Source organism: Lagopus muta, chromosome 8 (genome assembly GCF_023343835.1).
Source record: "Lagopus muta isolate bLagMut1 chromosome 8, bLagMut1 primary, whole genome shotgun sequence".
Taxonomy (NCBI): domain Eukaryota; kingdom Metazoa; phylum Chordata; class Aves; order Galliformes; family Phasianidae; genus Lagopus; species Lagopus muta.
The window spans coordinates 1916443-1936161 of NC_064440.1; the positions used below are offsets into that span (position 1 = coordinate 1916443).

The 19719-nt window shown below is 43.4% G+C and overlaps 2 protein-coding genes across 3 annotated transcripts in view; both read right to left on the reverse strand.

Moving 5' to 3' along the window:
* LYPD6B (LY6/PLAUR domain containing 6B) overlaps window positions 1-3579 on the reverse strand; it is a 34938-nt gene extending 31359 nt beyond the window's left edge. Inside the window, exon 1 of the mRNA XM_048954092.1 lies at window positions 3281-3579. The gene's annotated coding sequence lies outside the window, so the exon portion shown is untranslated. The remainder of the gene's footprint in view (window positions 1-3280) is intronic.
* Window positions 3580-4685: 1106 nt separating this feature from the next.
* The window catches only part of KIF5C (kinesin family member 5C), a 66070-nt gene continuing 51036 nt past the window's right edge, over window positions 4686-19719 (reverse strand). For both annotated transcript variants that reach the window (XM_048954071.1, XM_048954072.1), the window contains exons 20-26: window positions 19424-19525; window positions 19042-19102; window positions 16732-16803; window positions 15883-15987; window positions 13201-13417; window positions 12100-12213; window positions 4686-7211 (exon numbers count right to left, since the gene is read on the reverse strand). In XM_048954071.1, the coding sequence (XP_048810028.1) occupies window positions 12107-12213; window positions 13201-13417; window positions 15883-15987; window positions 16732-16803; window positions 19042-19102; window positions 19424-19525 (664 nt within the window). In that variant the 3' untranslated portion in view covers window positions 4686-7211; window positions 12100-12106. The remainder of the gene's footprint in view (window positions 7212-12099; window positions 12214-13200; window positions 13418-15882; window positions 15988-16731; window positions 16804-19041; window positions 19103-19423; window positions 19526-19719) is intronic.

Consider the following 19719-nt stretch of genomic DNA (forward strand, 5'->3'; position numbering starts at 1 on the left):
TCAATAACTAGAGGGTTAGCCGATCGTGCTTTCCAAGACCAGAGGTCTTTGGGCATACCCAGAATCCCACTGTGAAACATATTCAGGCAGGATATTAACACAGTGGATAACACAAAAATAAACAAATAGATTAGGAAATACTGCCGTGCCAGTGTAAGAATTCTACCAGCACTATACTCCTGAGCAAGGTCTTTGCAATGTCCAAACGTCACCTGGTTAGGAACTCCCAACTGATGGCCAACAACAGGAGCACTAGGTGCCCACCTCCATGGCTTTTAACAGCTGCCTTTCTATTTCCCTGGTAAGCAGCTGAAATGAACCCAGAGGACATTCCTCCTTCAGTCACAGCTGTCCTCAGAAATAATACAATGCTGCCCAATGCTGCCCATCTCCTCCTGTGCTACCTGAAATTAACACATCTCTGCAACTACCAAAACTGCACAAGTGAGTGCATTCAGCCTTCCAAAGCCCAGAACCAACCTGTAATTGCCCTTACGCTGGCATGACAGTTGGATACAAAGGTTCATAAACATATTCATGTGCCTATTGATATTTTCAGGTGTTTGGACACCACGGGGCATTTTTTCAAGACCAAATAACCCTTAAAAACAACTAGAAGTGGTCCAGCTACTTGTCGACTCTCTGTATCTGCTGTTGTTTTATTTCTCTAATGATTTCTCAGAAGATCTGACATCAACAGCTGATCTCTGTTGAAAACACATGGCTCTTCAAGTGTTTGCTACTGCATGAAGGCTGGAAGGCTCTGGGCAGCCTGGTCTGCTGGTTGGCGACACTGCAATAGCAGGGGGATGAAACTGGATGGTCATTGTGGTCCTTTGCAACCCAAGCCATTCTATGATTCTATGAAGGCCCCAGGAGGGCTGCTGCTTGCCCTGTGCATTATTTAAAAGTGAAAATAAGGTGAGGGTTGGGTCCTGTCGTCTCTCTTCATTCCATCCTCCCTCAGCTCTGTGGCTGACTGACCCCAGCCTGCAACACAACACTCATCAGAATAGGGGAAAAACTGGAAGAGCACAAGGCAGACAAATCTCACACTGAAGGCAATGTATGGGCACGACCCACGCAGCAAGGAGCAGCCTGTGAGCAGCTCAGGGCTGGGCCACGGTGACAAGCCAGAAGGCCTCAGCGCTGCACGAGCAAAGGTTGTTCTTCCCCTCCATTAATTCTTACTGAAATATCCTTCTGCACCCCTGTGTTGCAAACACAGCTCTTCAGAAAAGGCAAGTATCAGTTCTGCACACCAAATATCTCATTTCCTACAACTAATGAGGCAGAAATCCTACCTCACTTGACACATCCTTCTTCTTGTCCAATTATCCTGTAATTATTAACTTCATGCTGCTACTTCACAAAGAGAAATTTTCAAGTCCATGCAGATTAGCCGTAAATCCGCAGCTAATATCTCAAATGTTTTAAGCTCCTATTTTAAGTTTTTCCACATGAGACAATTTGTGTGAGGAGTTCTTAGCCGCAGTCTTGTAGATCTGCTCACCTCTACAAACATTCACTTATTTACAGCAAGGGGTTGGGAAAGAATGCACTTTCGTTTCTGAATGGGATTGTTTCGAATTCGGATCATGTCAGCAAGACATCTTGCAAAAGAATGGTACTGAATCAACAGAGGTAGGTGGGAATCACACAACAGGAACACAGAACCATTCCAGTTGGACAAGACCTCTGAGATCTGAGTCCAACCTCACCTACCCTACCATGCCCACTGCCCACGTCCCTCCGTGCCACATCCCCACAGCTCTGGGACAGCCCCAGGGTTGCTGCCCCCACTCCCTGGGCAGCTGTGCCATGGGCAATCCATGGGGTGCAATTCTGCTTGCACTCCACATGCACAACACTAAATAGACACGTACTGAAAAGAACTGCAGGAAGGGGTCACGTCTCCAGGCACTTGGAATAAAATAAAACTCCTGGCGTATTCTGTGATCCCAGCACACCAGCGTCTGGGAAGAACCGAGGTGACCTGCATTTTGTTTAATGTTTGACTTAACTTGACAGCTTTAAAAGCCTGGACACAGGACCCACCTCTGAGCAGACCGATCATGGAGCAGAGCTGTAGAGCTAAGATCAGGCATCTGATAATGCCCTCCATCCTGCCATTCTCAGATGGAACGTCCATCAGAGGATAACCCCAAGCCGTCCTGCAGCCTCCAGGAACCAGACACTACAGAAAGCACTGAAATGATGAGTCTGGGGAAGGTGTTGTGTTACTTGAGCCAGACACAACAGATGGAGACAGCGGACTTTTGGGCAAAAAGATGGCCCCAGTGAGAGAACAGCAGTGAGACGGAGCACCCACCAAAGCTATAGGCTAAGGGAAACCCCCCCACCCATAGAAAATTACAGCCCAACGCACTTTCTTAGCTTGTTACCAGCTGAGAAAAGGAATTCTGACACTGAAGCTCACATTTAACATCTCGCATCTATGTGGACACCAAAACTTCTTGCACCTGGTTTCAAGTAAATTGAAGCGTAAGGCAAAAACAAGACCAGCAAACAAGACTTTAAGCAGCGAGGGGATATGCAGAATGCTGCCAGGTGAGCAAGTCCAGCCATACAACAGCCACGTCTGCACATCCCCATCCATTTCATAAGCTTTTAGCTCAATTTCTGCAAATTAAGTTGAGCTCTGAATGAGTGCAATTTGCCGCAACAGGTTTATTCACATCGAGACAAAGCCGGGGCAGCATTTTTCCCAAAAAGGATTAGATGACTGTAACTTCTACCACCTGCACTTATGCATGTTTAGACTGCGGGAAGGGTAATCACCGCACTGCAGGGCATGATCTGCAGGGGTCAGGAGATAATCTCCCTCGCATCTCTCCGTTTCTGACATCGCCCAATTGGCGAGGTGCATAATAGGGGATATTAGTCCTCCCCGAAGCGCTGTTATTCATCACTGCCAGAGGCAGCTCTGCGGAGATGAGATTATGAACCACGTAGAACGGCAGCCTGTTCCTCCCAGCTCCAAAATACTCGAAGCTGGAAGGCCACGCTGTTTTTTAGATAAAAATTCCGTCCTTCTTTAAAGCGTTTGCAAAGGAGAGCCTGAAGGTGCGCCTTTCTGCTGCATTTCACGGGGCAATACTGAAAGAGATTCCTGTCGCACCAGCGGCCTGCAGACCACGGAGGACAGCGCGTTTTTAAGCTCGTTTTGCTTTCGCTGCCAGATTTTAAACGCAGGAATATCCGCGCGGGGAACGCTTAGAGCAAATGCAGAGAGATGAAAAGCGAGCGCTGCTCCTACCTCCGGCGTCAGTCCTCAGTAACTCAGCACAGGTTCGGGGATTTCAGGCTTAATTCCTCCATCACCGCGGTGCCCGCGCGATGCGGCTCTGCTCCGCGCAGCTCCCAGAAGGCTGAGCAAAGCTCGCGCCGGCACGCAGCTCCGCGCGCACCTCCAGCGAACGGACGGCAGCAGACGGAGCGCCCGGCGGCTGCGGCCCGAGCGCACGCGAGGCACGAGGAGCAACGCGCCGCCGTCCCGACGACACCGAGCAGCGCCCTGCCCGCATCGGGGCCGCCACCGCCGCCTCCCGCCCTCGGCTCCCGCCCCGCTCCCGCTCACCCGCTGCGGCCGCGGCTCGGCGCTGCCCCGCGGGGTGGGGCCGGGGAGGGACGCCCATCGGGCGGCCCCACACGGTGCTCCCTTGAGGGAACGGCGAGGGCCGCGAGCCGCAAACGCTTGTCACACAACGCTGCAAAGTTCAGCTCGGTTTTATTTTCCACTGTAACGGTTTTCAAATGATACATCATGCAGTCTGCCAGCGTTCCCACCCGAATCCGATAGAACTGTGGAACGAAGATAAAATACTTATCTCCACGGGACGGGGGAAAAAGGGTTCAGATCTGCTGTCAAGAGATTAATACATTTCAGCATTGCTTGATGCAATGGCAAAAACAAAAAAAAATTTCCCCTTGTTACCAGCAAAAGGTGTCCACACTTTATTATTATTTCTTTTTTCCTAAAATGAACACTACTGTAAAGATACATAGAGCCCAGAGAATACACGTCTGCAGCACACGGCACACACTTTACAAACTAGACATGGATAATTCTACAGAACCCCTGTGGTTCTCCCACCACAAAACCTGTTCCAGTGGACGAGATGGGGAGCAGCGCCCTGCAGCCGTGTCCCATCGTGCAGCACATGTCGGCCGGCGCGCTTCGCTTCACACAGGCACAGCAAAGAGGAAAGTCAAAGCAAGAGGAGGTTCATTGCTCACTACTCATTAGGTTCTCCTGGCAGAAAACATCACTGTGAACATGTTTGGGTGTTTGGTTTTTGTTTGTTTTCACTTTTTTTGATTTTCACTGTTTTCAGGATAATCCGATCTCACCCTTGTTGAGTAAAACACAATCGAGATCTTCCCAGGTTCAACTTTCCTTGCTTTTGGGAAAACAAGTCAATGAAACGTGAATTCAAGGAGAAACTCAAGAGGGTGGTGATGCACTGTTACAGGTTGCCCAAGGAGGCTGTGGATGCCCCATCCCTGCAGGCATTCAAGGCCAGGCTGGATGTGGCTCTGGGCAGCCTGGGCTGCTGGTTGGCAACCTGCACACAGCAGGGGGTTGGAACTGGATGAGCACTGTGCTTCTTTCCATCCCAGGCCCTTCTATGATTCTATGATATCACTGAGAGAAGCTCAGCTGAGCAGGAAATAGTATTTTATTCCTTGAAAAAGAACAGTACGCACTTTAGTTCCATCTGAAGTATGGCTTCCATTTGTGAAAAGTGTTTCCACCAAAACCATGCAAGACATCTTAGATGTGAAGCTTCATTTGCGCTACACAAATCACAACTTGAAAATCAGCCTAGAATAAATATGACACAACATTCAAAGAGCAAAGTAAGACAGCGCCAGGTTCTGGAAATGACAGAAGACAGGGTTTGATCCCTGCAGAGCAGATGTGTGGCTTTCATTTTCTATCTATAAAATACATAGGACTTGAAAATGGTACAAAAGCTGGATATACAATAAGCAATACAAACTTAAATTGCCTCATTAAAATAGGCTACAAAACAAGAATCTATAAGCAGAATAAGTTCAACTGACAGACTGGATCATTTCCAATTAAGCATCGAATGTATTTCTTTTGGAGGAGCTCAGCCTGCTGCATCTTGTCAGTGTTTCAGCTATAGAAAGTTCTCTTACAGTCTTGAAGCAGAAGTTAACTTGGAGAAACTCACACTGCTTTAGCTAGATGAACTGACTGGCTGATCAGCACTAGCACAATTAAGAGATGTCAAAGCTAACTTAGTACTCAAGCTGAAGAAATCTGTCTAAACTGTCATACATAACTGATGATAACAGCACGAGCAACTTGGGAAACTGCATTTACAATGCAACCCCCTACCAAATTTTGAACTCAAAATACAGATCAGCAGCTGTACTGCAATACAAAATCAGGCAGCAACTAAGAGTTTGGTATTCTTTTTTTTAAGACAACTGCATTAGAACAAAAACAAGAGGATAATTAGTTCATAGCAGAGAGTTCAGCTCTGAGCAGCACAGAGTAGGTTTGAATTAGTAACTCTAGTAAAGGTTGCATATGGCGAGTTCACAGTTCATTTTCCTGGCAGTGCACATGCACATAAAGAAAAATATAAAACTCTGAAAAATACAAAATAAATTAAATACATGCAAATTTTGCAACTTCATTAAATAGTTTTGCAAAATGCTCCCAAATATAGTGCAACATCAAAAAACAAAAAAAAGTTAAATCAAGTCCAACTTACTTTGCAAGAAACTGAGTAATGTCAGTAGACAAAAAAAATACTAAAGTAAATTTGCAGTATTTCAAAAGGCTCTCCATTACCTAACTAGTTTCGTGTCAATGTGAACACATTCAGAAATTAAAGAAAAAAAATCTGTCTCTTTCTCTTAACCTAAGAGCAAACACCTGCAGCAGAAGATGCAGCTGTACCCTCCCTGGGAGCCACACTGCTGGGTGACACGGCTAATGTGACACAGCAGCAGGAGCAGCTTCTACCTGCAGCTGTGCTCTCCCAGAAGGATTCCAGTGCCCCCTTGCTGAGAAGCTGGACACGTTCTGCCTGGCACCAGGGAGGTGAGAAAGGCTCTGAGCACAGCAGGATGGCTTGCATGTCGTTACACAAGCAGCAAGTGCATTCTTCTCCCCTTGCAGCATGCTCTTCATCTCCTAACAGGTGTGTTTCCCAGTTTGGTCTGCAAGGGACAGCTTGTGACCCGCACCTCCTCTTGAACCATCTATACCTTAACGGGGGCTATACCTGGGGCTTTTTGTTTTTGGAAGGGAGTACCTGTCCTGCTGGGGGCTGTTCCCTCCCGTGTGTGAATTCTGGTGTGAGCAGATCAGGCTTTCCCAAGACAGGACTTCTGCAGCACTCTGAAAGCTTTCAAAGTGTCCTGGAGAACAGTGCTTAGCAACACACGGCCAGCCAACACACTCCAGGAAAACCCACCACCATAGGGAGAACTACAAGCAGACCAGATTGTAACTTGAAGATAAGTCACACATACAGTCATGTAACTACCAAACTCCAAAAACCTAGATTTATACTAACAGATTTCTCTGCATCCCATTTGATCTTTAGCAGGTACTGCAAGAAAGGTCATTTTATACAGTCCAGAGATTTTATCAGGATTTTACAAATGGTTCTTTGGGGAAAATTTCCTTCCAAAAATGTAAGCAGTAAAATTAAACCATGTAGCAGCACATTTTCATCCCTTAAAAATATAAAATAATATGTATATTATACAGTAAATCAGTCACGACAGAGCACAATCACCTGCCTTTGATGGCACTTGGTCACCGAATAATTAATTCTTGGATGCCGGAAGGTGGGATTTACTGATGTGACAGAGGTCTTCCAACAGCATCGGGCTGAGCAGAGAAGCCCCAACCTAAGCAGTGCCAGGGGGTCACGCGCCGTCGGTGCCATTCTGGGTGGCAGACTTGCTATGGGTACTGAGATGGTTACGTTAAATACATTGTACAAGTATCTGGAGAGGAGTTGAGCTGAAGACTTCTGTACACGTGGAGATCCTACGAAGCTCAAAATACCTATGGCCAGTGCGTCGCAGGTGGCGGTAGGAAGCGCAGGATGAATAGAATGTGCATCAGGTTGAAGAGGGGGATAAAAGAAAGTAGTGGCTTAATGATAGTCTGTAACATGCTAAGTGGGACTGACCTGTCAAAAGAGAGTGAGAAAGGTAACGATAATTAGTGGATGTTTCAGATTAGAAAGCAGATACACAGCATGGCAAATAACTGACCCCGACACTTGGCAGAAACTCAATATGCAGCACCCACACTGCCACGAGAACATCAGTGTAAAGCACCATCTCAGGAATTCGTGGAACAAGTCTCAATTACTGAGTCTCAGAGAGGAATTCTGACAGTTTCCAGCCCACAGCTTGGCACAATCATAACTAAACAATGATATTCATTCTTTGCCACCTCTCACACGGCATCACGTCTTGTCTAAAGACATCCTTAAGCACAACAGAAAGGTATTTTTTCCCCCTTTTTATCTTTCTTTTTCCTTCATGGGATTTTTCTGGATGTTGTGTTGAGGGACATGGTTTAGTGGGAGCTATTGGGAATAGGTGAACGGTTGGACTGGATGATCTTTTAGGTCTTTTCCAACCTTGGTGATTCTATGAGTCTATGATTCTCTCTACTGATAGGAGCTGAAGAACAGTATCTTAGTTAACAAGTGTGGAACACAACCAAGTTTGCAAAGATATTATAAAAATGAAAGGAACAAAAGACTACAAATCCAGGCAAGTCATTCTTTTGCAAATATCTCCTGGAAAAAAGGTTCCTTCCTGATGTCTATACACATACAAACACACACACATAAAAATAATATAAACAACGTGAATATAATATAAATATAAACATATAAAACATTTTATATCATATCCTGATGAGGTATTAGGAAAATTGACAGTATCATTTTACACAAAAATATTGATATTTTACAGGCTTCTTTCTCACTAATTTCACGATGGCTCCTTCCAGAAGTTCACAGTAGGGTGCTAAGTACAAAGCTGATCTGCAGTTCGTTATAAATAATTGGAAGTACCGATCTTTGATTGCTTTTGTTACGCTTTTCTCATTAGCCATATGGAAAGCAACATATAAGCAACTGAATGTGCCTGGCACTTTTTAAGTAGCTGGTACAGGATCTTGTAAAGGGAGCAACATTTTGCTTAACTACATGTTTTCTTGTTTGATTGTTTAACACAAAAGTTTTGAGTATTAAAGATCAAGTTATTAGAAAGAATCAACTCATCTGTGTTGTTTGAAGCAGTGGGTATTGTAGCTCCCTCCCAGTTACCATCCTCACTAACATCTTCGAGGCAAGTGGGACAGTTGGTTATTAATTCATGCATTTTATTGCCTAGATTAATCTAAACGGCCTGCCTAGATTAACTATAGTTATTCATCTTGCTTAAGGATGGGGAGGTGCTGGGAACATACCAGAGACTTCAGGATAAGGGAAGTCACATTGTCAGGAGCTTGTTTGCACAGTGTGTTTCACAAATACAGATCCCATACAAGCTGGTTTAATAATTTCAGTAAGCCACTATGGAGCATTACTGCAATTGTTAGCATATCTTCATTTCACTTCTTCTCTTTTCAGATGAGGTACCAGACAGGTTTAAACAAACATGAGAAGGGCAGGTTAGTCAGATAACCAGCTTACTCAAGATTTGAAATAGGAAAGCACATGCTTTGTCAACATATTTAGCTCCCTGCTTCTGCTATTGGTGTGCCTGCCTGTGCAAAGTTCCATGCGCACCAAGTTGTGCCACTTTGCTCACAGGTGTATCAACTTTAGGAGAGAGTCCTTCATGCTGCCACCCAGCCCATGAGAAAACTGCTACAAATACAGTGATATCCAACCCAGAAGTTTGTATACAGCACCTGAACTGCTCTCCAACGCAACAACTTGAGTATTTATTTCATATCAACCAAACTTGCCCTGTACCTCAGCCCTACCTGTCCCAGAGCTCTGTTAGTGCCCCTCTGTCCCCTTGGTTAGGTGTGGGATGTAACTAAAGCAGATGTAAAGGTGATCTCTGGTCCATCTGAAGATGGTTATTAAACGATGAGCTGCAGAAGTGCAGCACCACCACAGCTCAGCTCTCCCTCACTAAGGTGAAGAACAGGAGCATGGCCTCCAGATGGGGTGTACAGGATTCTGAGCAGGTCCACGTTAGGCATTTCAAAATGAACTGATTTGTACTAACACAAATCTGCATACATATTTCAAGTATGAAAAACAATTCAGCGTGGATTTCTACCCAATCGGGACTCACACTGCTGCAGTTATCCTTGCAGCCACACCAACATGAACTCCCTTTCTCTCAACTTCATCAGATCCGTATTTGAGATATGCCCCAGCTAACAAACTCATTGCAGTTAGATTTCTGAAGATTCCTGAAACTGACACAGATGGAGGAATTTTCTCTTAGAGATTCATTCCTTGTTCTATTGAGTCTTCTGTTTAAGTCGGCTACTGACAATTTGCAATTTACAACAATGTTTTATTAACACTCATTGGCTGTTACTGATGGGACGTTCTGCTCAGGTTAATGACTTGCAATTCCTGACCAGTCTAGCAGCAAGAAATCGCTACTGTCTTCACTGTGAATGATGAGGGAAATAAGACAAATTTCCCCTCATCCTGGTATAGAATTGTCATTCTAAATAACGTGTAACTTGACAGCAAACATTTATCTAGAAAAACCATTATTTCATTCTGCTAAATGACTCTCAAAGTTCTGCTCTATTCTGGATGTGCAGAACGACGTCACTTAATAACACAGAGTGTAGGCTCAGACCGCTCAGCAATGGTATGAAAACAATCCCTACAAAGTGTTGCCTGCAGAAGCTGTACCTTTCCTGATACTCTTAACTAAGATCCCCAGCCCTTCACCCTCTGAGCTCAGAATTCAGATTACTGGGATGCTCCCCACAGCCACATACCTACAATTTGCCAACATTTTAACCAAAGGACCAAAGCTGATTGAGAACTGACCTTCCTTAAGTATCGCCCAGTCAGCAGAAAGCAACACTGCTACCATACGAGGAACACACAGAGACACACTTTTTTAATGGCTTCATTCCAACCTCTAGGGCTTCCATTTGGTTTTCAGATGTTTTTTGCCCCTGACTTTTTCAGAAATGCTAAACCTCTAAGTTAAGCCAGTTCTAAGATCCTCCCAGTTCCTTTTTTTCTCTCCCATGACCGATGACCTTCTCAGCAACACGCTCCAGAGGAGTGGCTTCAATCTGCTTATCCCCTCAGATAGAAAACTCAGCATCTAAAGCATATGAGATTGCTCTTTATTGACCTCCAAAGTCCTGTTCTGTTACATGCTCAACTTGTGTTATGCCTATTTATTTTACTGATGACTTCTGTTAAGCTACAGTCGTTTGCTTGACGTGTGCCTATAGCTGGTGTGTGGCCTGCTCACGTCTGACAGTTTTAATTTCACAGCAGATGGTCTATTAAAGGCCTGCCCAGTTTAGGCAGGTAGCAGTTTTTTTCCCCCTGCAGAGCAGCTTTTATTATATATGTTTAGAAATAATTTATAGGCTTCTTTATCACACTCTTTTCCCTTTGCTCTTTCATGGGAATGCAATGAAGTAGACAGAGGCTGTATTTCCCATGAGATGGAAAAGCAAATTTCAGTTCAGAATCAACTAACTCAGAAAAGCACTCAGCAAAGACTTGTCCTAATTCATCCACAGCAAAAATATGCTGCTTGCAGCTACAGGGCTCACAGAAAACACAATGAACAGAAACAATCCCCACAACACAATAAAAGGTTGAATGATGTGATGGATGGTTTGCATGCATGCATGACATGAAGCATTCTCCAAAAAAAAAAAAGAAAAAGAAAAAGAAAAACACACCCAAGAATGCCAAATGCCTAAAGGAAACCAGATACTATCAGAAAAGAGTCATAAAACAGAATTAATCCTCCAGAGGAGAAAGAAGCCAGACTTGGAAAGGCAATCCAGCAGTCCACCAGCTGCTTTTCATTCGCTCTTATCACTTATCGCTCACTACCATCCAACTCCTAATACGCTCTCAACAAAATTATCATCTAAACTAGCCCAGAAATAATGGGTGTTTAAGGAAATAAATAGAGAGATGGGTGCATGAAGCATGGGACTGTGTTGCTCTTCTTTCCAAGACAAGATTTTTGCTTATGAGTAGACACAGAAACCTTAAGTGCTCACAATAAGGGAAAATATTTACATTTTCAGCTGAAGAGGGCCGACTAAGAGTGCAAAGCAAAAGAAGCAAAAGAAAAATGCTGACACTCAAATTCAGAGAGCTCTGTGCTGCTGCCAACTGAAGGCTGCTTTAGCCCTGCCCTGGGCTGCAGGTACAGCTGCTCAGGAGCAGGAGGGAGCAGGTCCCGCATGTGAGGGGCAGAAGGAAAAGCTAAATGCTTATGAAGAAGCCTGTTTGCCACATGGCTCCATCTCTCAAGTATTATCTCACCCTAAAGCATGAAGTTTTCAGCTTCTAACATTTTCCATTTTGAACTTTGCCCAGGAAGAACCCTTACTAGTTCCCAGGTGTGGTCTGTCCACAGGCAGCTCCTGCATGGGCATAGAAGTGCTCGGTTGCTTTTCAATCACACAGAGCTAGTTCCCAGTACAGGGTTATTTACTAGAAGTCTTTATCCTTACAGAATATCACAAGGAAACATATTCGTGTTAGGAAAAGTGGAAAATGCAGCAGTCTCTGGAACTCTATTTTTAATACACAAGTTTCACACTTCTATGTGCTAATTTCAGTACAGACTTGCAGCAGCATTTCAGTTTATTAAAAAGAGTTTCAAGTGATAAGTCATTAAAATAAAAACTCCGAGCAGGAGCTTGCAAAGTACTCTAAACAAGGCAACCCTCACTTAAACTACTAACTTTCTCAGTTAAAACATAGGCAAAAGACCCCCACTGAAACTAGGAAAACAAATACTGCTGGTCTGCTAGAAGCAAAATAGAAGTGGTGATCAGTGCAAGAACAGTTGGGTCTTTGGTCTTACTTCTCATCTATTTGGTGCTGTGATAGTAGCTGGAGTTGGACATCCCTCCCCCTCGGATGGCATGGACAGCTGTTGGAGACGACGCTGGGTAATGACCAGGGCGGATGGGCTTGGCTGCAGAGAAAGCAGGAAACCAAACAACACAATTAGCTTTTTCCAACAGGATTTTACCTCACCTTATCCTTTAGTACAAAACCCATCATTAACAGGAGAGAAACTGCTTGTCAGTTTAGTCTGTAATCAGGAACACAGTGTTCCCTTACCTTGGCCAACAACAAATACATTGCTTTTCTGTTGGTGATAGAGTCCTCTGACCGTCTCATGCATGCCTGTCATCTCTACAAAGATTGTGGGCTGTCTGTACAGCACAGAAAAGTCAAGACTCATTTGGTGGTCGTTGATGTACTTTCTGTGTCCAGTTTCCTACCTTGGCTACTAATGTAATTCCAGAAGAAGCAGAGACAGAACTGATAATGGCTTTTTAGGAGAGGCTGCATAAGGCAGGAAACACTGCGTGCTAATTTTTTCCTCTGGTTTTAAGGCACCAACGTTGCCACCACCATGCAATAAATTATCTTATCAATTCCAAGAAATCATTTCAAAAATTGCCACCTGAAAAGTTCCTATATTGAACACTACTACTTGATTGCATGCATGGATTCAGATTGTACCACAGAGATATACCCAGCATCTGCATTATACAGGAATATTTGACTCTACACAGCCCAAATGAAAGCACAGGGAGTAGTAATTGGAAAAGGAAAGGAAGGAGCTGAAAGGCAGAATAGAAGCAGGAGGGGGAGCAGGAAGAAAGTGAGAGACTAATTTAAAGAGACACTTTTTCAGGTCATTAGAATGGCACACAAGACCCATTATGCCATTTATTTACTGAGCTAAATAGCAAAGGCACTTTAAACTTGAGGTGGGGCATATTCTATGAAAAAGTGAAGTCTTTGAAGCTGCTTGTGCAACAGAGGAGAAGCAGACCCTGAGGTTTGCCCCAGACTCCTGCTTTCAAAGCTCTTTTCTTTCAAAAATGAGCAAACAAATCAACCACGAAGTGTGTGAGCAATCGCTCACCCCTGAGCAACACCTCCTTACCGATTTGAGCAGAGTGTGCTCTCCGTGCCATGTTTTTGGCTCTTACAGCCTCCTTAATGCGATCCACCTCCTGCTGGTACCTCTTGCGGTCTCGCATGGCGTTCTCCTTGGCCTCCTTCAGTGCGCTCTCCAGGGCCTTAACTCTCTCTGCCGTAGCTCTAAGTCGTTTTTCCAGCTTAGGAAGCTCACAACGAAGATCTGCATTATCACGTACCAACTGCAAGAAGAGAAGGTTCAAAAATACCCTGTGAGAAACCATAGCAAAGGTCATCTTACAAGGAGACAGAAATGACCACTATTCCTCTTCACAACTTGCACACCGTGAAGGAAAGAAACAGGTTTCCTCCAGAAACGCCTGCGAAAAGCTTATGCCAAAGAAACATTTTCTCTTCCTATTAATCATGCTGGTTATTTGTCCAGCTGAGCTACCAATCATTCAACAGGGAGATCAAAGAACACGATTTCACACATGACTCTGAAGGTAGAAGGCTCTGGAAGAACCCTGCAGGGCACTACAGCAACAACCAAATTTCCAGACCCTCAGAGCAACTCAGCCAGAAACTCTGCATTTCTCAGCATGCAGAAACGTCTGGCATTTCACAGCTACTTGATCACTGCATTGCTTAAAAACCACAGTGCTTAAACACAGCTTACAGACAATACTTGGTGTGGCCAAGAATTCACCATCGCCAGTGGTCAGGGCATGTTTACCTTCTTGTTCACTATTCAAGCATTAGGGAGAAGTAGAAACTTTCTGTTCCTCATCCATTGCTAAGAATTCACCTTAAGGCCTATAACCATAAACACGGTGATGACAATACTTTAAATTCACAGAATTCCTTGATTGTGAAGCTGAACAAGCTCTACTGCTCATCAGAATAATATCTAACGTTGCATTCAACCGTAGTCAAGGAGGCAGATTGATTTTTAGATAAATAAAAACTGATACAGATTGTTGGTTAAAAAAAAGCACAGTACAATTTCTACAGAACAATTATACCATCACTAAACAGCAACAGATAACTGTTCCAAAAAATGATATTCCCCTTTCTGAAGTACAGGGAAGAAAATGGTTTTGCTGCCGTATAAATAACACAGTAAAGCAACAGCATGCAATAACATTCACACAGTTTCACAAACAAAACATTTTACACCTGCTAGTCGAGGCTGAGTGCCAAAAGAAAAACACAAGCAAAGCTAAAAATAAAAATAAAAGTTGTCACAGTGTGCTTTTGCTGAAAGTGTTGAGCACGTGTTCTACCAAACAGCTCTGATTTGGAATAAGTGCAGGATGATCTCCTATTCAGGTCAAGCCCAACGTCATTTTTTATTTAAGTTGCTTATGAGACATGAACTCCTCAGTTGTTTTTGAGTAAATATACATTAATGAGAGCTATAAAAATCTGAACAACTAGCAGAAATCTGAACAGAATGCAAAAAAAGGCAATAGAGTGAAACAAAAAAAAAACATTATTAACATGTCCTGATTTCCACATTTAGAAACTAGGTCTTTAAGCCATCTGTTAAGCAGGAATCTTAAAATACTGAACCTTAATGGACACTTGTCACAGTCCAGCACTGCTTGCATTTTTGGCATTTCTACAGGAATAAATAAAGCAAATCTTGGAGAGCACTGTGTCTCTCTAACAGTTTCAGAAAACTGCAATTGAGAATGCAATGTTAGAATTCATAAATGAAACCAGAAGCCTCTTCTACTACCTTGTACTCAGCATCTGAGATGTGGGATACAGTTCAATAAAACTGACATCTTATAAGAGGGTGGAAACTTACTGGCAGAAATGATCCAGTTTTACCTACTGAGATAGATATACCCATATACACACTGTTAGTATTTAGACTTCCAAGTAAGCAGAGGGTTCCATACCCAAATGCTTGCCTACAGCACGCCCCTATACCTCCCACTTGTTGGGCTGGCACCCACAGTGAAGGGCTCTCGTTGCTCTGAAAAGCAGACATCCAAAGGAAACAGAAGCTCTTAAAAAATAGGGAAGAGATGGAAATCATCATGCCCAGAAATGGCCAGCCTCAGCATCCCTGGGGAGGCACCAGCCCTTAAGCTGCACAGAAAACCTCTATTTCCAGCAATAAAATCTGGGGTGAAGGAGGAGGAAGGGGGGATAGATGTTCAGGGTGATGCCTGTGTCTTCCCAAGGTACATGTGATAAGCCCTGCTGTCCTGGAAGTGGCTGAACATCTGCCTGCTGATGGCAAGAGCTGAATGCACTCCTTGCTTGCGCAAGCAACTTATGCTTTACCTATGAAACTGTCCTTATCTCAACCCACAATTCTCACACTTTTACCTTTCTGCTTCTCTCCTCCATTCCACTGATTGAGCGAGCGGCTGTGAGGTTCTGAGCTGCCTGCCAGGGCTAGACCACAACAACATTCCAGTAAGTAGGTGTAGTCCTAATGCCAACAACTTCAGTTGAGAACTATAGGTACCATTTCCTTAAACAGTACCTACATATTAGCTTCAAAAATTATTCTCTTAAACATATAAAAATATTATTTGGGGGGAAAAGAATGTAATTTGTAATACTAGAGAACAGCGTTACACGTGCAGTTTTTCCTATGGGTGAAATTACTATAAGTCAATGAAAAAGGCACAGTGGCTTTTGATTTAATAGCAAAACAGGCATTGGAAGGAAGTGAAGCTCCTACCTGTTTGTGAACCTTAGTAAGCTGTTCCAGGTTGTTCTCAAGAAAGGAAATTTTCTGCTTCTGCGCAGCACTTCCGCCTCCATCGTCACTGTCAAGCTCAACGCTCTGCACAGAGAGTTCCAGAGTTCAGCAAAACCATGCAGAAACTCAAGAGGAAGCTCAGGTATTTTGGAATGTAAGTTTGCCAAAGGCCGAAAAGCCTTCCTGAGCCCCAAATTAAAGAGAAGTTATTTCACCTGTTGAGTTGATATTTAGGGGCCGTATTGCCCTCCACACAGAAAATGAAGTATTCTTATTGAACAATCCATGGATCCTGAACAGAATCACAGACTTCAGGGGGGGAGGAAAGAATATCCCTTTCTCTAGATCTAGGTAACATTTTTACCATATGTGGTTTTTCAATTTTAACAAATAAACAGCCGCTTCCCCAAAGCCACTCTAAAGAGCTAAGAATTACTGTGAAGCCTTTGAATATTTATGCAACTTTCTACTCTGATTCGACAGTTAAAAACACCTGAATTTCTGCTAAGAAACTCGTCTTTGGCCACATGATAATTTTGCTAGGAAAAGGCCAAGGATGATAAAGTCACAAAGTCTCAGCGTTCAGCAGAGCACACACGAGTGCAAGTTCCATTGAGCAGTTTCTGCTACCCATTATACCATCTCTCAAAATGCAGTAACTTCCCTTAACTACCAAGACCTGTCCTTAAGACCCAGTAAGAGCCAAAGCCTGGATAACCATCAGGATGGTCTTAATGTATTGCTCATTGATACTGAAAAAAATATTCCATTTTATAATAACATGCACAGTGGATTGCATTATATTGGATGACAGGAGTGCATTCTTACTTTTTTAACACGAGTGGTGAGATCTTGAACAAACAGTTTGCGTAGGTTATGAAGAGTCTGAAGTTCTCTTGCCTAGAATCAATTTACATGAGAAAAAAAAACAAATACAAATCACTAAGATAGACAGTAGGCATTCTGGGGTTTTAAATAAAACAAAGACACCTCTGCAAATTTATGTAGATAACATGACTTTAATGTGATGTCCTTACAGGGATGCTCCTGCCTGGTACACACATTGGCTGTTCAAGCAGCCTACAAACAAGCTGCTCACAGAATAACAGGGCATGCACTTTTTCTCTTACCAGTGTATTGCCATATGCTGTCTGCAACACCAAAGCCACAAGTCTAACAAACTGGCCATGGTGACACATCTCTCGCTATGTGACTTTGGATTCACCGAGTAGCAAACTCACTGACTGGGTCTGAGTGCTTAATCATAGGTACTTAAGATCTCAAAGTGCCTTTTAAGCTCTGGCAAAAATCCAGATTTTCCCAGCTTTTTCTATATATCAACTTGTTGGCTCAGCAAAATAATGACCTTACTCCAGACCAAATACAAGACATGAGATGGAGCAACCCTGCACCCATTCCAAAAAGAACAAAAATGCTACATCATTTTCAGGAAAGGAAGCTTTATCAAGTTCACCTCGATGCCATTTTCACCAAAACCATGTTAAAGAGAACTATCTCTCCAAAGTTGCTAAGTGCAACCTCAGCTTTTCCATTTCACGCTTATCTGCTCATATCCTGGAATGTAAATTAATCACACTGTGAGCACCACCATGTCTACAAGCTGTTAAAAACTCAAATTTCTTGTCTCTATCCCTGAAAAGAGAAAGTTACAACTGACTACATGCCAAAAATGAGACCCTTCTTCTATGGACTAAAGAATGAGTAGAAACTGTACAGCATATGCACGGCTCATTTAGGAATTATTCTGTAATCAGAAGATGCACAGTGTGCCATTCTAAACAACAGAGGTGCAGAGCAGAAGCCTCCCAGAGAGCTGGCATTCAGCTTTGCTGCACAAGCAGACCTCCAACCCATAACTCCTTCCAATGAGCCCCCTCATCTTGTTTCTGTATCAGCTCAGCAGTGGGAAGGAGCACAAGTCACCGCCAGGGCAGCAGATGTGGCCTCACAGAAACTGTTCTCCATCCCTTCCCCAAAATCACCACCCAAATGCCAGCCAATGCCTACAGAGCCTGATGCCTGGATCACCATGCTGCCTGACTTCCAGCTGCCTTGACCATTTGTTGTACAGGGTTAATTAAGTCTTCCCAGTGTGCAAGCAGTGCAGGAGTCTGATGAACACAAGTCATGTAAGAAAGGCTGATTAACTCTCTTCCTTACAGGATTTTAAATAAATAAGGCTTATGGCTTGGGGAGCCAAGAGGGGTCCAAGTTGTACAAACCCAATTAGTATGGCTTCGGATTTTTACATGTAATGAACTCCAGCTGATCCTGAGGTCAAGCTTAATTTTGAAGCATTACACAGAGCAGAAAAGGCACTGCATTTGAGTTTAACAACCAAACTACCACTAGCAAAAATAAATGCGATGCTACTAAAACAGACCAACCTGTGAGATCTTTGAGAAAGCTGGCATATTTTACAGACAGGTAAAAAGGGAGCTTCCAACAAAACTGCACAGCATCTTCAGGACTGAAATTGCCCATGTTAGATTGCAATTTTAACATTGCATGCACAATATCAGATTCTCTTACAAGCCATTGCACAGGCCAAGTGAGAGGCAGGTACACATCATTTGGGTGTAGTTACCCTGTATTCAACATACTGGTCACTTTGTGTGCTTTCAAGGAAGAAGGGCAGCAGAACACAGTACTATAGCCTCAGCAGGGATAGCTTATTCACAGGGGACTACAGCAGTAGCATTTCACCTAGAACTTGGAATTCAATTTCATGATTTGGGAAGTGCACAGACTTAGCTTCATAGGATCATCACAGAATCACAGAATGGTTGGGTTGGAAGGGACCTCAAGGATCACGAAGCTCCAACCCCCTGCCACAGGCAGGGCCACCAGCCTCCACATTTCACAGCAGCCCAGGCTGCCCAGGGCCCCATCCAACCTGGCCTTGAACACCTCCAGGGATGGATGGGGCATCACAGCCTCTCTGGGCAGCTGTTCCAGCACCTTACCACTCTCTCTGTAAAGAACTTAAAGAACTTATCTGATATAAATTAGTTGTTTTCATAAGCACCAATGCAAGTGTTTTGGTTACACATCAGTGATGAAAACATAGGGAAAACATAGGGAAAAAAAACTCAGTAACTTGTAAACATGACATACCACTGTTTCCTCCAGCCCCTTAAGATCTTCTCTTGCTTGTTCCCTTTTATCATTAAGCAATCTAAAAAGATCACAACATTAAGCATTAAATCAAAAATGTTTTACAATTATTCTCTTTTTCCCGCATGTTAAGAAATGAGGGATTTAAGATTTGCCACGATATTTCATAAAGTTGGAGCTCTAAAACACCTTTAAAACACCTAAAACTTAAAAAAAGGAGTAGTTAATAATCATTCATTTCTACTGCATGTTGGCGTTGCTACTGAAATGCTATTTTCAGCATGAATGTTTCAACACAAATGCTTCCCACCAGGATGTTTCCTGCACACACATTAAAAGAGACCAGATTCAGGGACACCAGGTGAGAAAACTGTTGACTTACATGAGCTTTTCCAGCTTCATTTCTCTCTCCTGGTCCTCAATTTTTAATTTATCATAATCAGCACTCAGCTTCTCTTGTTCCAGTTGGAGCTTCTGATTCATACTAGAACAAAAAGAAAAAACAACAAAAGGTCTGAACAGCTCAGTCCTGAAGGCCACAAATATGCAGTTCAGTTTCCATAAACAGAACTAAGTAATTGTAGTGTAAAATTCTGGAAGAAATTAAGGCTAACGAATCTGAAAACCAACAGCTTTTATTTTAAAATATTGGAATATTAAAGTCAGCCATATACTCTC